This window comes from Nicotiana tabacum, chromosome 4 (genome assembly GCF_000715075.1).
Source record: "Nicotiana tabacum cultivar K326 chromosome 4, ASM71507v2, whole genome shotgun sequence".
In the NCBI taxonomy this organism is placed as follows: domain Eukaryota; kingdom Viridiplantae; phylum Streptophyta; class Magnoliopsida; order Solanales; family Solanaceae; genus Nicotiana; species Nicotiana tabacum.
The window spans coordinates 63643152-63663277 of record NC_134083.1 but is presented as its reverse complement, the minus strand read 5'-3'; the positions used below and the strand labels follow the sequence as shown (position 1 = coordinate 63663277).

The following is a 20126-nucleotide window of genomic DNA, read 5'->3' as shown; positions in this document are numbered from 1 at the left end:
TAATGAAAAGTATGAGAGAGTTTATTTGTATATTGTATAAGGGTATAAATGGACAAAAAATATATTTTGAATAAACCTTTATTAAAATTAAAAAGAAAAAAAAAACACATGTTTCATGCAAGATTTCGTTTACTGCAAAAGGTACAATTTTGCCCTCAACTTCATGGCTTGGTCCCGGTTCCAGCAGTAAGAAAAAGATTGTAAAAATCTTCTACTGTATTACGTTAGATTTCGCATTGAATGCTTCAATGTCAAATCCTTAAACCCACAATTTTCAATTCCAAGTTGCAGGGTAAACAAGTACTTGAGATTTACGTTTCGGGTTACCAGTCCTCAAATCCAATTTCAACCTCCACAGCTGAATTTTGCAGTTCTCACTGCACTTGGAAGAATCGAACATATCCACAGAGGCAAGATTCTTCTTTTCATTCTCCCATTTCGTTTCTATGCAAATCTTTGATTTTTTTTATTTATTTTTTTTTTTTTGATTTTGACTTTTGAGGAAATAGTTTGTTTGGGTACTGACTGTTGAATTAATATGTGCTATCACTTTTTGACCTAAACCTTCTATTCATCTTAATTTGGCACGTCAAATGAGAGTCTTCATATAGGCTTTGCTGTTGTCTGAGAAGAAGAGTAACTTCGATTTCTCATCTTTCTTTTCCTATGCGGGATTCGAGCTTGCAAATCTAGAGCCCTGATTTTCATGATTGCCCCGACGGGTTTAATGGGTTTATGAGTTTACTTGTTCGAGAGATTATTGATAGGGTACTGTTTTGTGACACTGAATTCACTTATATTTATGTGCTGATAAGGTTCAATTCGCTCCTCCACGATAAAATTTCCTGAAGAAAGGTGCTACACTATATATACCATGTTGCCAGCTTATATATGAATGGATCAGTCGATTGAATTGAACTCCGCTGATAATTTCAGTTATTTTCCCTACTATTGCCTATCATGATTTTAGGAGCTGGTATAGTATGGTATCAATGGCACTCGCTTCAATTCCAATACTCTATATGAATCACCTGCTGGATTCAGCTATATGACTCCTCTATATCCATCTGCTTTTATTCCAATACTAATTGACTTGTCTTTCAAGGCCAATTAGGATTCTTTAGAAATAGTGCAGTATAGATTTTTTTGATAAAGTAATAATTTTTACTAATGATGTTGGGCAAAAGATACTCATATACAAGAAGTATTCCAAAAATTAGAAAACCAAACAATAGAGTTGTTTTCTACCAATAAAAGTAGAAAAAGTAAAAAACACTAGCTGATTTCTTCCTATATTCCCAAAGCCTTGGTAAGCGAGTTACCGGGTACCTGTGTTGGTGGGAGGTAGCAGGTACCCAATGGAATAGCCAAGGTGCACGCAAGTTGGTCTAGACACCACCATCATAAAAAAAAAGTGCAGTATAGTTAGCTGTCATTATTTTCGAGATCGTGCATCCGAAAATCCTCAACCCCTGCAGGTTCCCTTGTATTTCTACCTTTTTGCATGTATTGGAATTAAGGCTGCTATTCCTACTTGGTACTGTTCTAATCAATTATTGATGCTATTGCGGTTATGTGCAGGCTATAGCATCTGCAGGCTGTCTGTGCAGAAGTTCTCATGGCTGACTCTGGAGAGAATAGTGCCTTATTCCCCATTTTTATATTGTCAGTAATTGCCCTACCCTTAGTACCCTATACAATACTTAAATTACTTCGTGCTGCTTCAAAGAGGGATAAGAGTATTCACTGTGAGTGTTCAGTTTGCTCTCGATCTGGAAAACATCACAAATCCATTTTTCGAAGGGTGAGCTATCAACCAAACATCTATATTTAATTTTATGTTGGATGTGTGCATGGAGATTATTATTGGTATTACAACCCAATATCCTGTTTTCTAATCTCTGAATTTCCTCGTGCAGATCTCTAGTTTTTTAACGTGTAGCAACCTGACTGTGCTGCTGCTCTGGGTCATTGTGGCCTTCCTTGTTTATTCCATCAAGCAAAGTAGTCGTGAGGTGAAAGTCAATCACGTTACAGTTACTTCTCCTAATGAGATTAATAGGTCATCCTAGATTTTTCTCCTTGCATATCAATGTTAGGAAAAGCTGCTATCGCGACTCCCCTCCCCCCCCCCCCCCCCAAAAAGAATTGAAAAAAGAGAAAAAGAGCCGAGAGTTGTTGCATGTAAAGTTTAAAATGTTTTTGTCGTGGATCTGGCTGACATAGTAGCCTTTTCTTTTTAATCAGATTGAAGCTTTTGATCCATTCAGTATTCTTGGGCTAGAACCAGGAGTTTCGGAATCTGTAATAAAGAAGGCTTATAGGAGACTTTCAATACAATACCATCCAGACAAAAACCCCGATCCAGGTGAGAGGTGTTACGGGGATGCAGTTAATTGTCTACCTCTTATTGATGAAGATCCGTCTCAGAAACAAAAAGAGTATAGAAAGGAAAAGAATAGAAAGGAACTAAAATTGATAAAGAATCGGGTATTCTTATTATGATCTCTGCTTACCAGTTATTAATCAATTTTCTTCTCCATTTTCAGCTGCTAATAAGTATTTCGTGGAGTATATTTCCAAAGCTTACCAGGCGCTGACAGATCCAGTCTCAAGGGAGAATTTTGAGAAATATGGACATCCAGATGGCAGACAGGTGTTGCGTTTTATCCAGTAACAAAATTATACTAGTACTGTTATCTATGTGGAATGGGAGAAATATGTTCAGTGCCTTGAAATCCTTACATAAGTATTAACTATATTACATCCTGCTGTAGGGTTTTCAAATGGGAATTGCACTTCCTCAGTTTCTGCTTGATTTCAATGGCGCATCTGGTGGGATATTATTAATTTGGATTCTTGGAGGTTTTATACTGCTGCCCATGGCATTTGGCGTTGTTTATCTATCAAGAGCATCAAAATATGGGGGAAATTTTGTCAGGCGTGAAACTCTAGCCACTTATTTTGATCTAGTGAAACCCTCCTTGGCTCCAAGGTAAAAACATTTTTGCCAAACATATGCACGGTAATTGTTTAATACATAAAATACATTAGACACATTGCATGGTGAAACCGCATGTAAAATATGATGGTGCATTAAGTGAAGTAGTAATAGTAGCTCGTTTGAATGTCTTCTTACCTGAACAAATTAACTCCCTTGGAATTTATCTTTAAAAAGAAGGGGAAAAAAAAAACTTCTTATGTAAATTTATATGTCCTCAGAAAAGAAAGAAAAAAAGTAGTTATCTTTGTCGGAGAAAACTCATTCAACCTTTGGTCTATATCTTTAACTAACTGACGCAGTGCACAGATTTTGTCCGTATTAGTTAAATCTCTGTTTCTTTGCTGCCCTCTATGATACATATGCTTAACCAATGTAGATCAGCTATTTTTTAATTGATATTTAGCTTCCATTGTTCTTCTAGATAGATTATGTTCACATCCAGTCAGAGCTATAATTATTTCTTTTATCAATTCTGAGCTAAATTGATATATAGCTGCTTGATTGATTGAGTTTATATACCAAAAGAATCAATTCCAGATGCACATGCCTTGCATATTGTCACCTCTAACATCTTACATGAATGTGCTTGAGGACAATACCCTTACCTCTGCATGCTCGCTATCCTGCTTATTAGGACATTCACTAACCTTATGAAACTTTGAGCCCGTTTGGACATAACAAATTTTTCCCCTTTTTCCAAAAAAATTTCACTTTTTTTCGAAATCAGCGTTTGTTCAAGTGAAAATTTTCGATTTTCACTTGAAGATGCATTTTGGAAATTTTCGAAAATTTGAAAAACTCCAAAAAGCTGTTTTTCAAAATTTTCACTCAAATAATTCACAAAACTTCAAAAACAACCCAAAATTACATTCATGTCCAAATACAACTTTAAATTTCAAATACCATTTTCACTTGAAACTTTTTTTCCCCCTATTTTGGAATTTTACAATTTTTATGTCCAAACGCCCACTTTATTAGAAATTTTACGTTCTTGAGGAAAAAAGTTCCTTTTGCCCTCATGCCCTGAATCCTCAATCTCTGAACATTAAGCCTCTTGCCTTAGTTGATATTAAGTGTACTCAGCTTGTGATATTCCTGCTATAACTTAACAACCAAAAAGCTCTGCGTCGAACTTCAGCCCCTTCGAGTTGGTTTTTAATGTTTTTTAAACTGCTTGTGACACTTGAAATGACAGCAAAGTTCTGGATGTCTTCATTAAGGCAGCTGAATTCATGGATATTCCAGTTCGAAGAGCCGATGAAGAACCTCTTCAGGAACTCTTCAAACTTGTGAAAAGTGAATTGAACCTGGATGGTAAGAATGCCAGGCAGGAACAAGCAAAATTTTGGAAACAACATCCTGCTCTTGTTAAGGTGAAGCTAATAGGAGATATAACAATGATAATTGAAGCATTTTATATTTGCCATGAATCTCTTGTAGCTAAGTTTAATTCCCTTCCTTTTTTCAGGCAGAGATGTTGATTCAAGCCCATTTACTTCGTAAGGCAGACACTTTCTCTAGTAACTTGCAGCAAGATTACAAAAATGTGCTGCAGCTTGCGCCTCGTCTTCTCGAAGGGCTGATCAAGGTAAATTTTTGCGTTACCTCTTAAAGCAAGGTGCATTACTCTTGCAGGGCACTTCTAGCATCATGCAGTGTTTCACTCCCAGAGTTAAGTTTCATGCTATTATTGCCTGTCAGATGACATGTCTTATTCTAGTTTCAAGTTATTCTTTTGCTAGTATGTCGACCCTCAGTACTTTGAGTTGAATTTGATATATTGAGTTTGTTATGGATGTACTGGGATACTGATGGAAACCTCCTAGGCTGTCCAAAGTGGAAGTAATTTGTCTTGTCTTTTCTGCTAGAGAACATACTGCCTTTTATTTTCCAAGCAGAAACAACCACAACAGGCACTCCAAAGTAAATAAAAGGCTAAAACACTAAATGAAAATACAAGATTGCTATGAAAATAGAGTAAGACATGAAATGGCAAAGCTCAAACCTGTAACATTCTCGGGAAACTGACTTGGCTTTGACAACCATGAACAAGTCCAGGTTGACATGCTTTTTAGCAAGTTTTCAAGAATTGTCTGAACCATTTTCCCATTCCTTAGCTTCTCTTTTTTGTTCTTCAACAATCCAGACTCCTTGTCGACATTCTTGTTTGCAACATCATAGTGAAATGTAAATTATGAGGACAAAATGAAGAAACTAGAACAGTATTTCACATTCCTTGACATATTTATGGCGGTTAGATTGTAACGTTGAGAGAGAAAATTTGCATCAGTATTGTGTATTCTACATAGTTGCTTAGACTTAGTTCATTACTTATAGATGTAATTTTTTTTTTTTTGGGCGTGAATATTATTTGCTGCTAGTATGTGTTGGCTAGTATAAATTTGGCTTTGCACTTTACTCTTTGTTTCTCGTCTACCCTCTATTTTCAATTGTGACTTGGAGTTAGTACTCTTGTTTATTGTTGCATGCAGATGGCAACAGTACCACGCACTGCTAAGGGACATGGTTGGCTAAGGCCTGCAATCGGAGTCATCGAGCTCTCCCAGTGCATAATTCAGGTCTTTGATTTACTGCCGTTTAAGCAATCCTGCTCTGATTGTCTCTTTTGGAAAAAATTGCTGGATAAATTCAACCAAATATTGAAACTTGCTAGTGACCTCCTTGTTGTCATAAAACAGGCTGAAGATTTCGCTGAACACCCCCTGCAATTAACTTAAACCTCCATTGTAAGGCAAGCGTATATGACATCCGACAACCACACACTAGATGAACCTCAATACTTTTAAGTTCTAAAATGCCTTTGTTTAATAAATGTGTCAGACATGTCCCGAGTACTTCCTTTTAAAACATCCTTTAAGAGACTTTTTTCTCATAAATTATGCCTTCTTTTTCTGTTTTTGGAATTAATCCATGCACATATTGTTAGTGAGAAAGAAGGTTAATTGTAAGGAATTAGGAAATAGGAGATTTGAAGTCTCATAGGTTAAGTAATGCATACATAGGATTGCCTTCAGACTTGTGCTGAAGAGGGGTGGCTTTGGTGGTTGTTACTGCCTTACTGGTTATTTATATTAACTTGGTTCTGCTACCAAATGAAGAAGATTGGGAATGGAAGCTGAGACGAAGGAGTGAGGAGAATTGGGTTGCTAGTGGCGCTGAGACCGGGTTGTTCTGGTAGCTCTTTTGAGGCTGATAGCATTCTTTATTGCTGCCATCTGGTTTTTGAATAACGTTTACTCTTAAGGAGACAGATCTGATTTACATTTCTGTGGCCTTCCATATTAGAAATAGTACGCAATAGACCAGAACAAGCTAATACTCATTGAACCTTTGGTATATGAGTTTTTAATCCAGATTAGGCGGTCCATGATCCTGCAGTTGCTCACTGCCAAACAGATTAGTCGATTTGATTACATGCCTTGTCAATCCAATATGTAAACATGAAGAAAGAGAGATTTTCTTGACATTACTAAAGGTACTACTTGTCACAGGAAAAATCGAGTTCTAAATTGCCTGAGAGAGAGAGACTTCTCTGCTAGCAAGTTCATGATAGAATAATTATGTTAATAGCCCGACATAGAGTAATGAATTCTGAAATTCTTTGAAAAACAGATATTTGTCACCCAACTGGTAAAGTTGATCTTAGGTTGAATTAGCAGAAAGGGAGTATTTAGAAAAGTTCTTTACACCCCGAGGAGATACTTTGATTATGTTTGATCTTAAGGGAGGTAATGTACAAGTTCCACCTTACACGTCAGAAAATTAGATTTTCCTCAAATGTCAACTAGACCTGGTAACTTGGACAGGTTGGCATAGGAAACTGGCCAAACCGGCCCAGAAAACGAGGTCCATGGTCGTTCCAGATGAAAAGGCAAGGCTGTATCGGTCCCAAATGTAGCCCAAATTCGGCACAGACCCGGGCTTGGCTATAGGAATGACCAGGACCGGATTGGCTCGTAATCGAGAAAAAGTAACTTACATTTTAGTAATACGTGAGGTTTCAATTTGAAGAATTCTTTGAAACAATCATCAAGTTTTCTTTGAAATCTTCCATTAACAATGAGGTTTCAATCTGAGATTTCTAAGTGTTCCATTTGGAATTCATCTCAAAGTTAATAATATGTGAGATATTTCTCTTCAATATTATTAGTTTTCAGTTTTTAATAATATTTTACATTTTACACTGTTATGCTTCACATCCTTCAATATTATGATTATATAATAAGTTACAAAAAAAACGGGCGTCCCCTAGTAAAAGCTAGTACAACTGGTTTGGGGGCCAGAGCCGGTCCCACCCCCCTGGAAATTTTAACTGGCCCAGTTGGTAGCTCAATGTCAAACTCAAGCTTTCTTTCATTATTTTAAAAGCCGTGTGACCTTACTGCGTTAAAAGAAAAGCTTCTTCAGCTTTTCAGAAAATTGAGTAGTCTGTTGTGGATGCAGGCCGTTCCTCTTAGTGCTAGAAAGGCAGGTTCAGGATCCTCTGATGGTGTTGCTTCACTTTTGCAGCTTCCACATTTCAGTGATGCGGTCATCACAAAGATAGGGAAGAAGGTAAGCGTTCTTTTCCTATCCAGACATATTAGAGATGCTCCATAAGAAGATAGCTCTAGACAGTTATTAAGAAGCATAGTTTATTTTGTTATTGTTTTAGTCATCTACTTTATTTTCCTTCTAAATGGATTCAAGATTTTGGTTGAGCTTTTCAAACCATTTGGTCCAAGCGAATGCAATGAAACGGAAAGTTATTTTCTGACATTTCTTGGATACCATTCAATTTCATTTCAATTGTTAGCCTTTTTTTTTTCTAAATAAATTTACTAATAATGACCATTTCTCTTTTTCGCACTTAGATAAACCATCATTTGGATAATGCTAAAAGGTTTCTAGCTCCTGGAAGCTTTAAGTTCTTTCTTATTCAGTTGACGGGTACCCGTAGGTTCTAAGTTTTAGGCATGCTATTAGCATCATTAAATGGTATGGTACAGGCAACATTCTTTCTTCTGTCCTATTTACTAGGCTCCAATTGTTGTTTCATTATTATTCCTGACATGGTTCTTGTCATAGTCATAACGTTTACTTTTTGTTGTCCATGGAAGGTGCGTACGCTACAGGACCTCCAGGACATGACCTTTCAAGAACGTGCCGAACTGCTTTCTGGTGTTGCTGGCCTATCTGCTTCTGTATTACAAGACGTGGAGAAGGTACTGGAATTGATGCCTCGTGCAACAATAGAAGTTACTTGCGAGACTGAGGGGGAGGAAGGCATACAAGAGGGGGACATTGTCACAGTGCAGGCATGGGTGACACTCAGACGTGCTAATGGTTTGATCTCAGCCCTTCCACACGCTCCATACTATCCATTCTCCAAGGGAGAGAATTTCTGGTTTTTACTTGCACATACCAATTCAAATGATGTCTGGTTTTCTGAAAGTGTCAACTTTATGGATGAAGCAGCAGCCATAACAACTGCTTCAACAATAACTGAAGCGAAACTGGAAGCATCGGGGGCAAGTATGGAGGAGATTACTGCTGCTGTTAAAGATGCTGTCACGAAAGTTAAGAGCGGGTGTCGACTGGTGTTGGGCAAGATCCAAGCTCCACAGGCCGGAAATTACAATTTAAACTGTCATTTGATGTGTGACACATGGATTGGGTGCGACACGAAGACAAACTTAAAACTAAAAATATTGAAAAGGAGCAGAGCTGGAAGTCGAGGTGGTCTTGTGGCTGAGGGAGTGCAGGGGGAGAATGGCCTTGAAGATGAAGATGACATTGAAGAAGATGAAGAGGGCGATCAAAGTGAGTATAGTGAGGATGAGGATGAAGATGAAGAGGAAGATGAGGCTGAGGTTGAGAAAAAGAATAATAACAGAAAGGGCTTTGCTAATGGCTCCGCTCGAAGAAAGGGTAGAAAATAAGGTCAAGGCGCATGAGAGACGAAATAGCCTGTCTTTTGATGTATTCTGGAATAGTGCTACATATTTTTTAGAATTGGCTTCTTGGTACTGAATGAACCACAATTTGAGAAAATTAATTTATAACAGTTTCACATAAAATTCTACATGGTTTGGACCAATTTCTACCTTCATTCACATTTCTGATTTCTCCCTCTACACGTGCACCAAATTATTCCCCCCCCCCCCCCCCAATTCCCCTTGGAAAATTTGGTTCCTATAGTTGTTCTCAACCTTCGCCCTTATACAAACTCGTATGCTCTTCCTCTTGGCATACGCATGAGGTTATGGATTCAAAGTGAATTACCTCAGATTAGTGGTGGCAAAATGAATAAAAGAAAATAGTTATCCACTCATATTATCCATTAGAAAATGAGCTGGATAATGAACTTTTTAAAAAGGGAAAATGGCCAAATATATCCCTCTACTTTCGAATATTGTCTATATTTAATCTCCGTTATACTATCCGATCAAATTTACCCCTACCATTATACTATCTGGTTAAATTTACCCCTATCATCAGCAAACATTTAAAAATTATCCCTTGATCTATTAAGTAATCCAAAATCTCTCAAATTCCTTTTATTTAAATCACTTGTTGTTTTTCCTACTCCACTATTTTTAAAAATTACTATTGATGCGAATTCTAAAGTTATTAGACTATACAAAGTATTCATGAATATTTTTAATTACCAATGCACCCACTTCTCTTCTTGTAATAATGGGTTTGGAATTGGTTTAAAATTTTATTATTTTCAACCATATACACACCGTATAATTCAGTGGGTCTATTTATTGTGTATTATATGCAGTTGATCATCATGTATGTGCATGCATATTCAAATATATTTTGTCATTGTCTGGTTAGTATAGAGTTCGATCAACTAACTTAAGAGTGCACAATATGTAGGCATTTGATTAAAGCAAAGTTTAATTCGACAATGTAAAGTCTCCGAGGAACTTCAACTTCAATCACTAATGCGTCCAAAGTCTCCATACATTTGGTGCAACGAATTCATTAAAATTGGGATCTTGTAAATACTTTTAGAATTTAGACAAGCTACCTGATTTAGATTCTTCAATTTATTATACTTTGTTTATTAACGGTTGTATCATTTAATATTTTTCTCTTATTTTTTTTCTCCAATTCAGAAAGTAGGTAAATGCCAATTATTTCAAAAATAGTAGACCAAGAAGAAGAATCAGTGACTTAATTAAAATGATTTGGGAGATTCTGGGTCACCTGACGGACTGAGGGGTAATTTTTAAAAGTTTGCTGATTGTAGGGGTAAATTTCGCCGGATAGTATAACATAGGTTAAATGTAGACAATATCTGAAAGTAGAGGGGTATATTTGGCCATTTTTCCTTTTAAAAACGGATCAAATATGGATAAGAACCATATTATCCACTTAGAAAATGGATAACTAATGAGTTTAACTTTTATATTTGTAAAGAGTCAAATTGGGAGTTCCTCGAGTCTAAAAATTCTCCTAAAGTGATCATACTCAAAAAGCCATGGATAATATGGATATCTGGTTAACCCATTTTTTATCCGTACTAAATATGGTCCGGATCGAACAATTTATCCGTTTTTGCATTGCCCGTTTTCAACCCGTCCCATATCCGAACCGACCCGCGCGTTTGCCACCCCTACCTCAGATTAACTTAAATTACACCTATGGTTTTGGTGTTGTTGCTGGTTCATTTGATGATGAGCAGTTAAGTTCATCTCACACGAGAGGCAATGCAGTAATGAATGTCAAAACAATGAGATCTTTGATAGTATACAAAGCATTAAGTTGACATAGAAGATTCCCTTGATTCGCTAGGTACAGTTGATATTTCACCGGGTTCATACTCGTCAACTTCTTTAAGTTGCTCTACAGAATCTTCATCAACTTCATCTGCTTGATCTTTTGTTTGGTCTCCTAACTCAGACTCATCTACTTCTTCAGACTTACTTACAACATCACTATTATTAGAGTTATAAAGATCTTTTGTTCTTATTTTGACCCTCTTTCCTTTTATGTATCGATATTCCCACTTTGGGGGTGGGTATTTCTTGTTCAATTTCTGGTACTTGTCCAACTTTCCAAGTTTCTGAAAAACATTTCCCACCATTGTGACAATCGGCACAGTGGGCCTAATCCCAAGTTCTTCCATGTCTGCGAATATCTGCAGAAGAACACAAATCCAGATATTCAGCAATAGAACAAGACAGATACATTAATTCAATTAAAGAATACAATACATTGATGGCTCATGTAGAAAAAAAGCTTCCTTCCAAAAATAGTGTTATTCCAATGCAATCTATACCTTCTCATACCAAAAGAGGTTAAGCAAAAGTAGCTATGCTAAAGTCCGTAAATTCGGAGAGAGATTCCCCTGTTACCCGGCTTAGTGACAAAGGTGAGGAACAAGTCACATGTAGCATATAACGTTCATACAGTACCACAATAAGTCTATTCAAACTTAGTATCCCACCAAAATTAACCTTCAAGCTTTCTTTTTGAGTAACTTCAAAATCGTGTTCATTTTTTAAAGAGAATTGCTACATTTTGTATGTTAACAGAAGGTTCACTCGTCTCCGTTTACTCTTCTCAACACAAATTATTATCCTTTTATTCCTGAAAGCCTAACCAAAGGCAACAACTTTCACCAGTAACCTGGCTTGAGGGACAAGTTACATGTACCATATAAGGTTCATAAGAATTTGGAAACCCCGACAAGTTAGACGTACCATATAAGTCCAATCAAAATTGACAGTCAACCTTTCCTTTCCTTTATGCGTTAAAATACCTTTTCCTTCCTGAAAGCCTAGCTAATGGCACAAAAGGTACTCCTCAATTTAGAATCACTAAGGTTAAAAAGTTTCTGCTTCTTAATGCTCATGTCAAGTAAAAAGTGAAAACTCACAAATGGCTTAGTAGTTTAGCAACTAGAAAGGCTGCCTTTTTTGTCAGAATTAGGAGAAAGGCATTACCCATGGTGTAGGCATGTAGCTGGGAGATTTCCACAGGTTAACTTAGCCAATCTAGCTTTAACCTAACAATTGAGATAATGTAATACTTTAACTTACAATTTCAACTTTAAATTTCAGACTATATATATATTATCTTCTTTTTTAGAATGGTAATATTTTCATCTCTCTATCAGTACAAAGGTTGTACTGAGAAAACAAATTACATCCCCAGATTGGCAAAATAAAAGGGATCCCTCTAGACAAAAACTTACAGGGACTGTGATTTCGAGTATTGATTCACAATCATTTACAAGGTTGCTCTTACACCAAAATAAAAACAGTAATATACAATTCAATTTTATTCTCTGGATGGGATTTCTTTTATCCTCAAAACACCTGGAATTTCTTTCATTCCACACTGTTCGCCAAATACACACTGGAATCTTTCTCCACCATATTCTTCTCATTTAAACCCCCAGTTACACCACACCAGCATCTTAGGAGATTACTAGTTAGCTTTGGCACAACCCAACTCATTCAACCATACTTTGGAACATTTGCCACAATTGAGAGGTAACAACACCATGTAAGAACAAGTGGGAATTACCCTCAACCTCCTTTTCACATAGGTAGCATCTGGAACTTAGTATATAACCCCCTCTTCTTTAAATATATTATATCTTCTCTTATAAAACATTTCCACCAGTGTTAATAGGTGTATAATTAGGTCTTCTTTGACTTTGTCAAAACAACAACATCTATGCCTCAGTTCCGAACAAGTTGTCGGCTATATGAATTCCGTCAAAAGCTTAAACTATTTTTCCTATAGAAGCTCTACTGAGATCATCCACTAATCCACATTTATTATACGTGTTATTACTCTCTTCTGGGCTAATTCCAATTTTCATTTATGTACTTTTCTGCTTAAATCCAGAGGCCTAAGGGATCATGGGTAGTGAAAGAAAAGGCACTATTCCATGGAAATAAAAGAGCAAGTACCAAGATATAATTGGGAGAGAAACCAATAAATTGAAGGAAGAGAAAGAGGAAAAAATAAACAAATGCGGGATACCTCAAACATCTTGTCATTCATCTCCTTGTGATAGTATATGGAGATTATTTTCTGAAAGAAAATACGAGGCATGCTTTCCAGATTCTCAGAGAATAGTTTCAGCCAAAGCTCTTCAGCTTCCTCAAGTCTTCCATCCTCAGCCAAGGCGTTTAGCAACGTGAAATAGCTTCCCATTGTTCTCCCTTGACCCTTACTTAACATCCACTTTGTCACCTATAATTACATATGCTTTATTGATATAATTATACTAGGACCTGACAAGTCTGTCAAAGTGAAAAGTTAGAGCACCACATAAGATGCTACCTGAATTATCCTTTTCCACTCCTTTTCATTCTCAAGGATCTTTAACGCTTTCTTCACTGTAATCAAAGGGAACTCCAGTTCCCATGCAATAAAAGAATCAAGAGCTCCATAAACTTCTTCCTTGACATTTGATAACCCCTTTATCTACAAAAAGGAAATTCAAAAGCAAACTAAATTCTCTTAAATATTTTATTATTCAGGATCCATGTGCCTTATTCAGGAGAGGTGCCTGACATGCCACGTGGAAGAGACTGAGGCAAATCTCATGAACGTTGAGACCTTTTGCTTTCAAATCAGAGAGAAAAATTAGAAAAGAGAAAAGCTTACACACTCAACAAGCTTCAGTGACTTAGAAATGGTCCCAAATTTCCTTTTAGTTTTCCACACTCGAGGATACCTTGGTCGTGGACCTTTAGCTTCGCAAACCTGAGAAACATCAAATTATGACGAAAGGGGACTTCAAGGTCAATAAGAGAAGGAAAAAGAAAAGAGCAGTGTGTAGCTAAAAGAGAAAAAGGAAGACAAGGGCAAAAATAATGAATCACAGAAATCCAGATTGAGCATATTTCCATTAGACATCCATGTAGGCAAACAATGATTCCTCCTAGAGGGAAATTGATGTTCTTTACAGTTGCCATAAAGTTCGTCTGATCTTGCACAATTTTTTTCTTTTCCTCAATAGCTTCTCTGAACAGTGAAGGTACTAATTAAATCAAAGGTATAACAAAAATCTTTAAAAAACTACATGAACAGATACCCTTTCTCTAATTACTTTCAAACAAATTGAAATTAACGCTGCAGTTTAGTAGCCTAGCATAGAGCTAATAACATAGCAGTGGGGAACGACGAATTTGCTAGACTTTACAAAAACTGCAGAATCTTACCACAATGTTACGATTATAGTTCTTCTTGGGGAGTTCAATTGTTTCCAGTCGTCTAGTAGTAAAATCTACCGGAGAATACCTCAAACAAAGCATTCTCAGCGGGGAAGATAAAGCATCAGTTGAAACTCCTGCACCATACAAGATAAAATGTTACTCAATTTGGGTTAAAAAAAAAGTCCACAGTCCACACCAAAGAGAAAATTCTTTTTTCTTTTTCTTTGGGTCAACAACTGCAACATGAGTGAGAGCAGAATTGGAAGAGAGAAAGATTTACCAGACAATGTTCACAACTAATTGAGAGTCGAAAGTGAGAGACTGCGGTTTAGTAGCTTCCCTTTTCCCGCATATGAATAACTAAAGATATTTTCTCAGTTAGAGGGTTACAACTCCTAAACCAAAATATCAAATGACTGCCAAGGGTACTATTGTAATTTCATAAGGTTAGTTTGGAAGGTGGACTCGGTTGTGGGGACGGTATGGGAGAGAGAAAGCACAGAATCTTTTATCGCATAATGTAATGAGCAAAGAAGAAGACACAAAGCGAAGAGCTTTCAAAAGGATAATAAGAGAACCACACGGCCCAATCACGAAGAGAGATGGACGAAAAAGATCATTGAAAACCCAGCACTTTTTGCTTCTATTTCACTGATCTCTCTCCCTAATTCAATTCCGAAAATGCTGATGGTAGAACCCGCCGTCGCCGCCGTCCGTTTCTCCGCCGGTAACTTCAACTCCACCTACCGCCGGTTTTCTCACTCCGCCAGCTTCTCCATCCCTCGGTACTACTACTACTTCTCCTATTACTACTAATTACAGCTAATTATCTTCTAATAACAGAAAAAGCACAGCTCAAATAAGAAGTTTGCTTGTGGGAATAAATTTAGGAGATTAGCGACGGAGCATGGCGGTGGAAGAATAAGAAAGGGTAAGGGAAAATGTGGAATTAAAGCAAGTACGAAAGATCAGTCAAATGCGGGTACTGGACCAGTGAAACAGAATGCGAAGCCGTCCAGGTATCATCCGTTTGAAGACATTTCGGATTCAGAAATTGGGGAGAATGAGGAAGCTCAACTTACGCCTGCTGAAACTTCTAAAACAATCATTGAGGTAATGATCGTACCCTTTCCTTTTATTTTGCGAAAAAATTGATGGATTCATCTTTGCTTCGAATTACTTATAAAAAGAATATCTTTGTTCGGAATGGCATATTGGAAGAATTTAGTGTTTTTAATGCTAATGTAAAGAGATTCTTAGTGATTAGCTGTTGGAAAATTATAAATAAAGAACAGAAAGTTTGGAATCACCTAAGACTTTGTTTCCTTGCTGAACTGTGGCTTCTCAATGCCCTTGGATATCAACTTCTAAATTTAAACAACTTTACTGGCAGTTGAATTTAGTGCTGATTTTGCACAATGCTATAATGCTTTTACAAACTTTCGGTGGCTCGGTGCCAGGACATTACTCCCAGGCTCTCAATATCTTATTGCTTTCCCTTCACCCCCGTCACGAGCAAATATGATATTTCTTATACTACTTGATCTTTAACACTCATGTTTTCAGGTTTTTCTGGCCAGATGTGCGTTACATAACTGATGAACTCGGAAAGCTACTTATCATTGTAGCTAGTTGTGTGGTAAAGCTAATATTGCTTTTACCACTTGATCTATAGGTAAACAGCAAAGCAACACTCATGTTTTCAGGTGTGGTCAACAATGAAGTGCATGAGAACATTTTCTGGCCAGACTTGCCTTACATAACTGATGAACTTGGAAGTAAGCTGTTCAATTCTTATTATTTAGCATGTTTTCCTGCTGCTAGTACCTTTTGGTCATGGTTAGTGGCATATTCTCACTCCTTTATGAAGGTTTATGTGCTTTGCCTTTTTGTCAGACATCTACTTTCAAGTAAAGAATGATGAAGACATCCTGCAAACTTTGACAGCTGAAGAAAATGTTGTGGTAAGGACATTGAAGTTAAAAAGTTCTGTTATTCCTGTTTACATAATGGTTAATTGCTACATTTTCTTTTTCACATTTTTGGTGATTGTTGACTCACACAGAGCATACTGCCGTCTCCGAGTATTTCCAATGACTTTGCTATGCTTGATATATGTTTCTTGATTAGTCAACTATCGTCCAGTGTGATACTTACCTTTTTGCAAAATCATGTCATAATGTATAATGATGAAAGTTGTGATATGCTAGTTTATGTATCATACTGGATAAGTTTGTTTGAGTAAAGCAACTTCTTGGTAGCTGTTTCTATAATTATTTTCCCGTGGAAAGACTGTTCTATCACATAATTACTCGCCTGTTTTCAGGTATCAAATGTTTATTGACAACTTCAGAGATAAACTGGAGTTTGCCTTTACACATTCTTGTCTGTTCCAACTATCTTGGAGCTCTTTTAGCCTTCCAGAAAAGGAAAAAGGAAAGGCTTTTGAATAGTGAGAGGCAGCTATGTGCATGCATAATACTAATAACTACGATGAAGCTCACACAAGTCTGCTTTTTTGTTATCTTCCTAGGTAGTTACTAACAAAAAGTTGATAAGAAAAGAGTTCTGAATGCTTGCTTAAATTTCGAATACGATGCAGCAAGTAATTATTGGCCTAGATACCGCTGAAATGCTAAGTGAGCTAGAGTCATTTGGTCAATCTGAAGTTGATTATGGCATAGATGAATTTGACGATGAGGACAGTGATATTGATGACGAAGATGACCTCGATGAAGATGACGACGACGATGGTGATGAAGATGACAATGACTATGACAAGGTATTTACTTATTTCAACTTTTTACTTTTTAGAATGTGAGTAACTGCACTTTCCATTTATAAACATCAGTTAAAATGCTTGTTCACAGGATTGGGTTGCCATTCTTGATGATGAAGATCAGGATGGGGATTCTGATGGGTCATTGGGAGACTGGGCTAAATTAGAAACCATGCGCTCTTCTCATCCAATGTATTTTGCCAAAAAGATTGCCGAGGTGATTTTCCACATCATTGATTTCATGCCATGAAAAGTCAAAGTTAAATTTAAGAGAGTCATCAAATTGGCTTCCTATTAAGTGAAATTAGCACATCATTACATTCAATTTTCGGCACATGCACATGCCGTGCTGACATTATATCTTTTGACTCTGCCCTAGGGAAGGGGTAAGGTCTGCGTACATACTACCCTCCCCAGACCCCACTAGTGGGATTATACTGGGTTGTTGTTGTTGTTGTTGTACTCTGCTATTTAATTGGTAATTTAACCCATTTCTTTTGTGGTCTACTTTGCTGCTCAGGTTGTGACAGATGATCCTATAGATTTTATGGACCAGCCTCCTGCAGGTCTTGCTATACAAGGCGTTCTAAGGCCGTCCTTCCTTGAAGAGCACACTACTATTCAAAAGCAGATATCTGAACATAGGCTGAGTGATGCTGACTTAAACCAGATGGAAAAAGATGAAGACCACAAAGAAAAGGGCGGTATTCAAATAAATGGCCACAAACATGAGAGTGGATCATCACAAGATAGCCCAAGCTGGGCAGAATTGGAGAAGGATGAGAACCTAGGAAATGGAACTTCATTTTACAAGCTAGAGATGATCAAAATTCAGTTAATTTCTTCCAACGGGAATCAGGTAATGTGTGTAGGTTTTATGAGGCTCAACCTTGAACGCTGTTGGTTAACATTCCATTCTTCACTCTGCGCGTATCTCAGTTTATATAGTGCTAGTTCTGTGTCCACAATAATTATTTTGGTCATCTTGAAACTCATTGTAGACAAGATCCATGGAATATTATTTTATTATTTATCTGAATTCTTTGACCATTTTGTGCTTGTGGGATTCCGGTTAACATATTTATCATTATTCAGGGATTACCAAGTTTATGTTTTCTATTTTGGTGCTCACAGATCTTTGTTGAGTTAGATGATTTTAGGAGAGCTAGGCCTGATGCAATAGCACATTCAGCTGCCAAAATAATATCTCGGCTTAAAGCTGCTGGAGAGAAGACTACACAGGCTCTTAGATCTCTCTGTTGGAGATGCAAGGGAATTCAGGTGGAGGTATGGCCCTTCACCTGTAATAAGAGATTCCAAGATTTCCCTGAGATCAGTAGATTTACTTGTTTTTCTGTCCTCAGAATTCATTGCTATACAACCCACGAACCCAGGGATTGGTTTACCTGTTTCATTCTAGATAATAGAACAAACCATGCAACTCAACCTCCCTTTCTCCTGCGCTGGAGAAAATTTTGATAAGATAAGATAAAAACAGAAACATGAACATGTTACTGGAAGATAAAACGTCCTCAGATAATCCTTTTCTCCTGATAACAATGTCTAATATTGTAGTCAGCATTTGGAATTGAAACAGACGAATTTCAGTTCTGTTATGTATTCACATTTTGGAAATACGAGTGCTCAGCACTTGGCTGAGATTATGATGGGAAAGGTGTCTTATACATCGAACCTAGTTCTTCCATTTCGTATGACGCTCACTGGGGAATTCATCTCGAGTTTCTTGTTGTGATTTGTGGCAGGAGGTGTCTCTGATTGGTGTGGACAGCCTTGGTTTTGACTTGAGAGTTTGCTCTGGGACACAAGTCCAAACACTGCGGTTTTCATTTAGAAAGCGGGTAAGACATTTTGGTACTTTTGCTTCTTAAGATTTTCAGGACCCCATCTTTAATTTCTAGTCTTGTTACATGCCAACTGTTTTGTAAATGAATTCCTTGGTGGATCAAAGTCTTTGACATGAACCTGACAAACAGGCTCTGTATAGTGGGTGCCAGAAATTAGTCGCCATAAAAGTTTTGGCTTAGGCTGTTAAAGAGGCACACTTATGTCTTAACGGTGTACCCTCACGAGCATGCCTGATACTTTATTATTGGCCAAACACGTACGATTTTCTTTTCAGCGAAGGGTGGCGGTGAGAAACATGGTCAGTGAGAATTGGTATAGCCGATCTCAACTTGTTTGCGACTGAAGCGTAGTAATTGTTGTTGTTGAAAGTGGTGGTGAGACTTGGATGTAAGACTTCTGCATTGCTCTAATACGAATGTGAATTGTGAAGTATGCCACCACTTTATTTTAAAACCTTAAATTATTAGAGAAAGCACATTTTTGTTTACTTAACTATGTCTTCAACATCTAAACTATCAACTATCGTGGTTTTAGCTTTTAGGGAATCATATGTTCTACTACCAAAGGTAGTCCTTTTTTGTTCTTAGTTCTTCAGCAAGAGAAAAGTTAGAAACCTTGAAGACAAACTGTATTCTTTAGTGCCAGCATTTCTTCTTTACCCGATATCCGAGAAAAGGTAATAGAATGTTGTATTTGCAGGCCTCGTCAGAGTATAGTGCTGAAAGACAACTCAATGATCTACTGTTTCCCCGGATCCACCACAAGTCGCGCCAAAAGAAAGAAAGTCACCAAGCTGAATCATGAAAAGCTAAGAGACAAAGGTCTAGTTATTCTCTAGATCTTGTTGTACTTCTGACTCAGAATTGTGTATAGCATGTAGTCATTGTTTGATTGATCCCATCGTATTTTTTTCAGTTAAGGGTCATAATTACTTGGTGGTTACATTAATTTTAATATGTACTCGGCTTTGTACAGCTTAATTGCCATGCAGAAGAATTTTGGTAATAATTATTTCCTTTTATCTTTGTATTGTGTGAGACTTCGGAACATTTTTCTTATGTTCATTCGAACAAAAGGTCATCGGTTGTATACTTAAATATTCATAAGAACAAAAGGTGCGGTTTGTTGTACTGGTATATTTGTTTCGCTTACAAGCACAGGAATAATCTTAAATTAAAATTTACATGCAGACACAATGGAATATTGAAAAACAAAAAGCTGTCAAGAGACACATCTTTGACAGCTTGTTTGGATGGTTCATGTATCGTACTGTATTGTATTA

The 20126-nt window shown here is 37.1% G+C and overlaps 3 protein-coding genes across 7 annotated transcripts; 2 read left to right on the top strand and 1 right to left on the bottom strand.

Moving 5' to 3' along the window:
* Positions 1 to 169: 169 nt before the first annotated feature.
* Positions 170 to 9104, top strand: LOC107765055 (dnaJ protein ERDJ2A). Of its 5 annotated transcripts, none has more exons than XM_075251951.1 (12): positions 170 to 200; positions 292 to 410; positions 1582 to 1804; positions 1920 to 2015; positions 2248 to 2368; positions 2550 to 2656; positions 2778 to 2995; positions 4200 to 4377; positions 4473 to 4592; positions 5497 to 5583; positions 7469 to 7579; positions 8125 to 9104. In XM_075251951.1, exons 3-12 carry the CDS (start codon positions 1619 to 1621, stop codon positions 8944 to 8946), a joined length of 2046 nt encoding a protein of 681 aa, XP_075108052.1. In that variant the 5' UTR covers positions 170 to 200; positions 292 to 410; positions 1582 to 1618; the 3' UTR covers positions 8947 to 9104. The 5 variants fall into 5 exon arrangements, with proteins under 5 accessions (XP_075108052.1, XP_016439136.1, XP_016439134.1 ...); XM_016583650.2 differs by lacking the exon at positions 170 to 200 and having other exon boundaries at positions 217 to 410; positions 8125 to 8350; positions 8483 to 9104; XM_016583648.2 differs by lacking the exon at positions 170 to 200 and having other exon boundaries at positions 217 to 410.
* Positions 9105 to 10737: 1633 nt separating this feature from the next.
* LOC107765056 (pentatricopeptide repeat-containing protein At4g21190-like) lies at positions 10738 to 14608 on the bottom strand. Its single transcript, XM_016583651.2, has 6 exons — positions 14480 to 14608; positions 14206 to 14333; positions 13649 to 13747; positions 13322 to 13465; positions 13019 to 13231; positions 10738 to 11159 (listed from the first exon to the last, which is right to left on the bottom strand). The coding sequence occupies exons 2-6, from the start codon at positions 14296 to 14298 to the stop codon at positions 10779 to 10781; spliced, it is 930 nt and encodes a 309-aa protein (XP_016439137.1). The 5' UTR covers positions 14299 to 14333; positions 14480 to 14608; the 3' UTR covers positions 10738 to 10778.
* A 100-nt stretch (positions 14609 to 14708) lies between these two features.
* Positions 14709 to 19871, top strand: LOC107765057 (uncharacterized protein At3g49140). The gene is made up of 10 exons (XM_016583652.2): positions 14709 to 14984; positions 15090 to 15312; positions 15875 to 15977; positions 16096 to 16163; positions 16802 to 16981; positions 17070 to 17195; positions 17499 to 17837; positions 18113 to 18265; positions 18742 to 18837; positions 19544 to 19871. Exons 1-10 carry the CDS (start codon positions 14881 to 14883, stop codon positions 19646 to 19648), a joined length of 1497 nt encoding a protein of 498 aa, XP_016439138.1. The 5' UTR covers positions 14709 to 14880; the 3' UTR covers positions 19649 to 19871.
* The last annotated feature ends 255 nt before the right edge of the window (positions 19872 to 20126 follow it).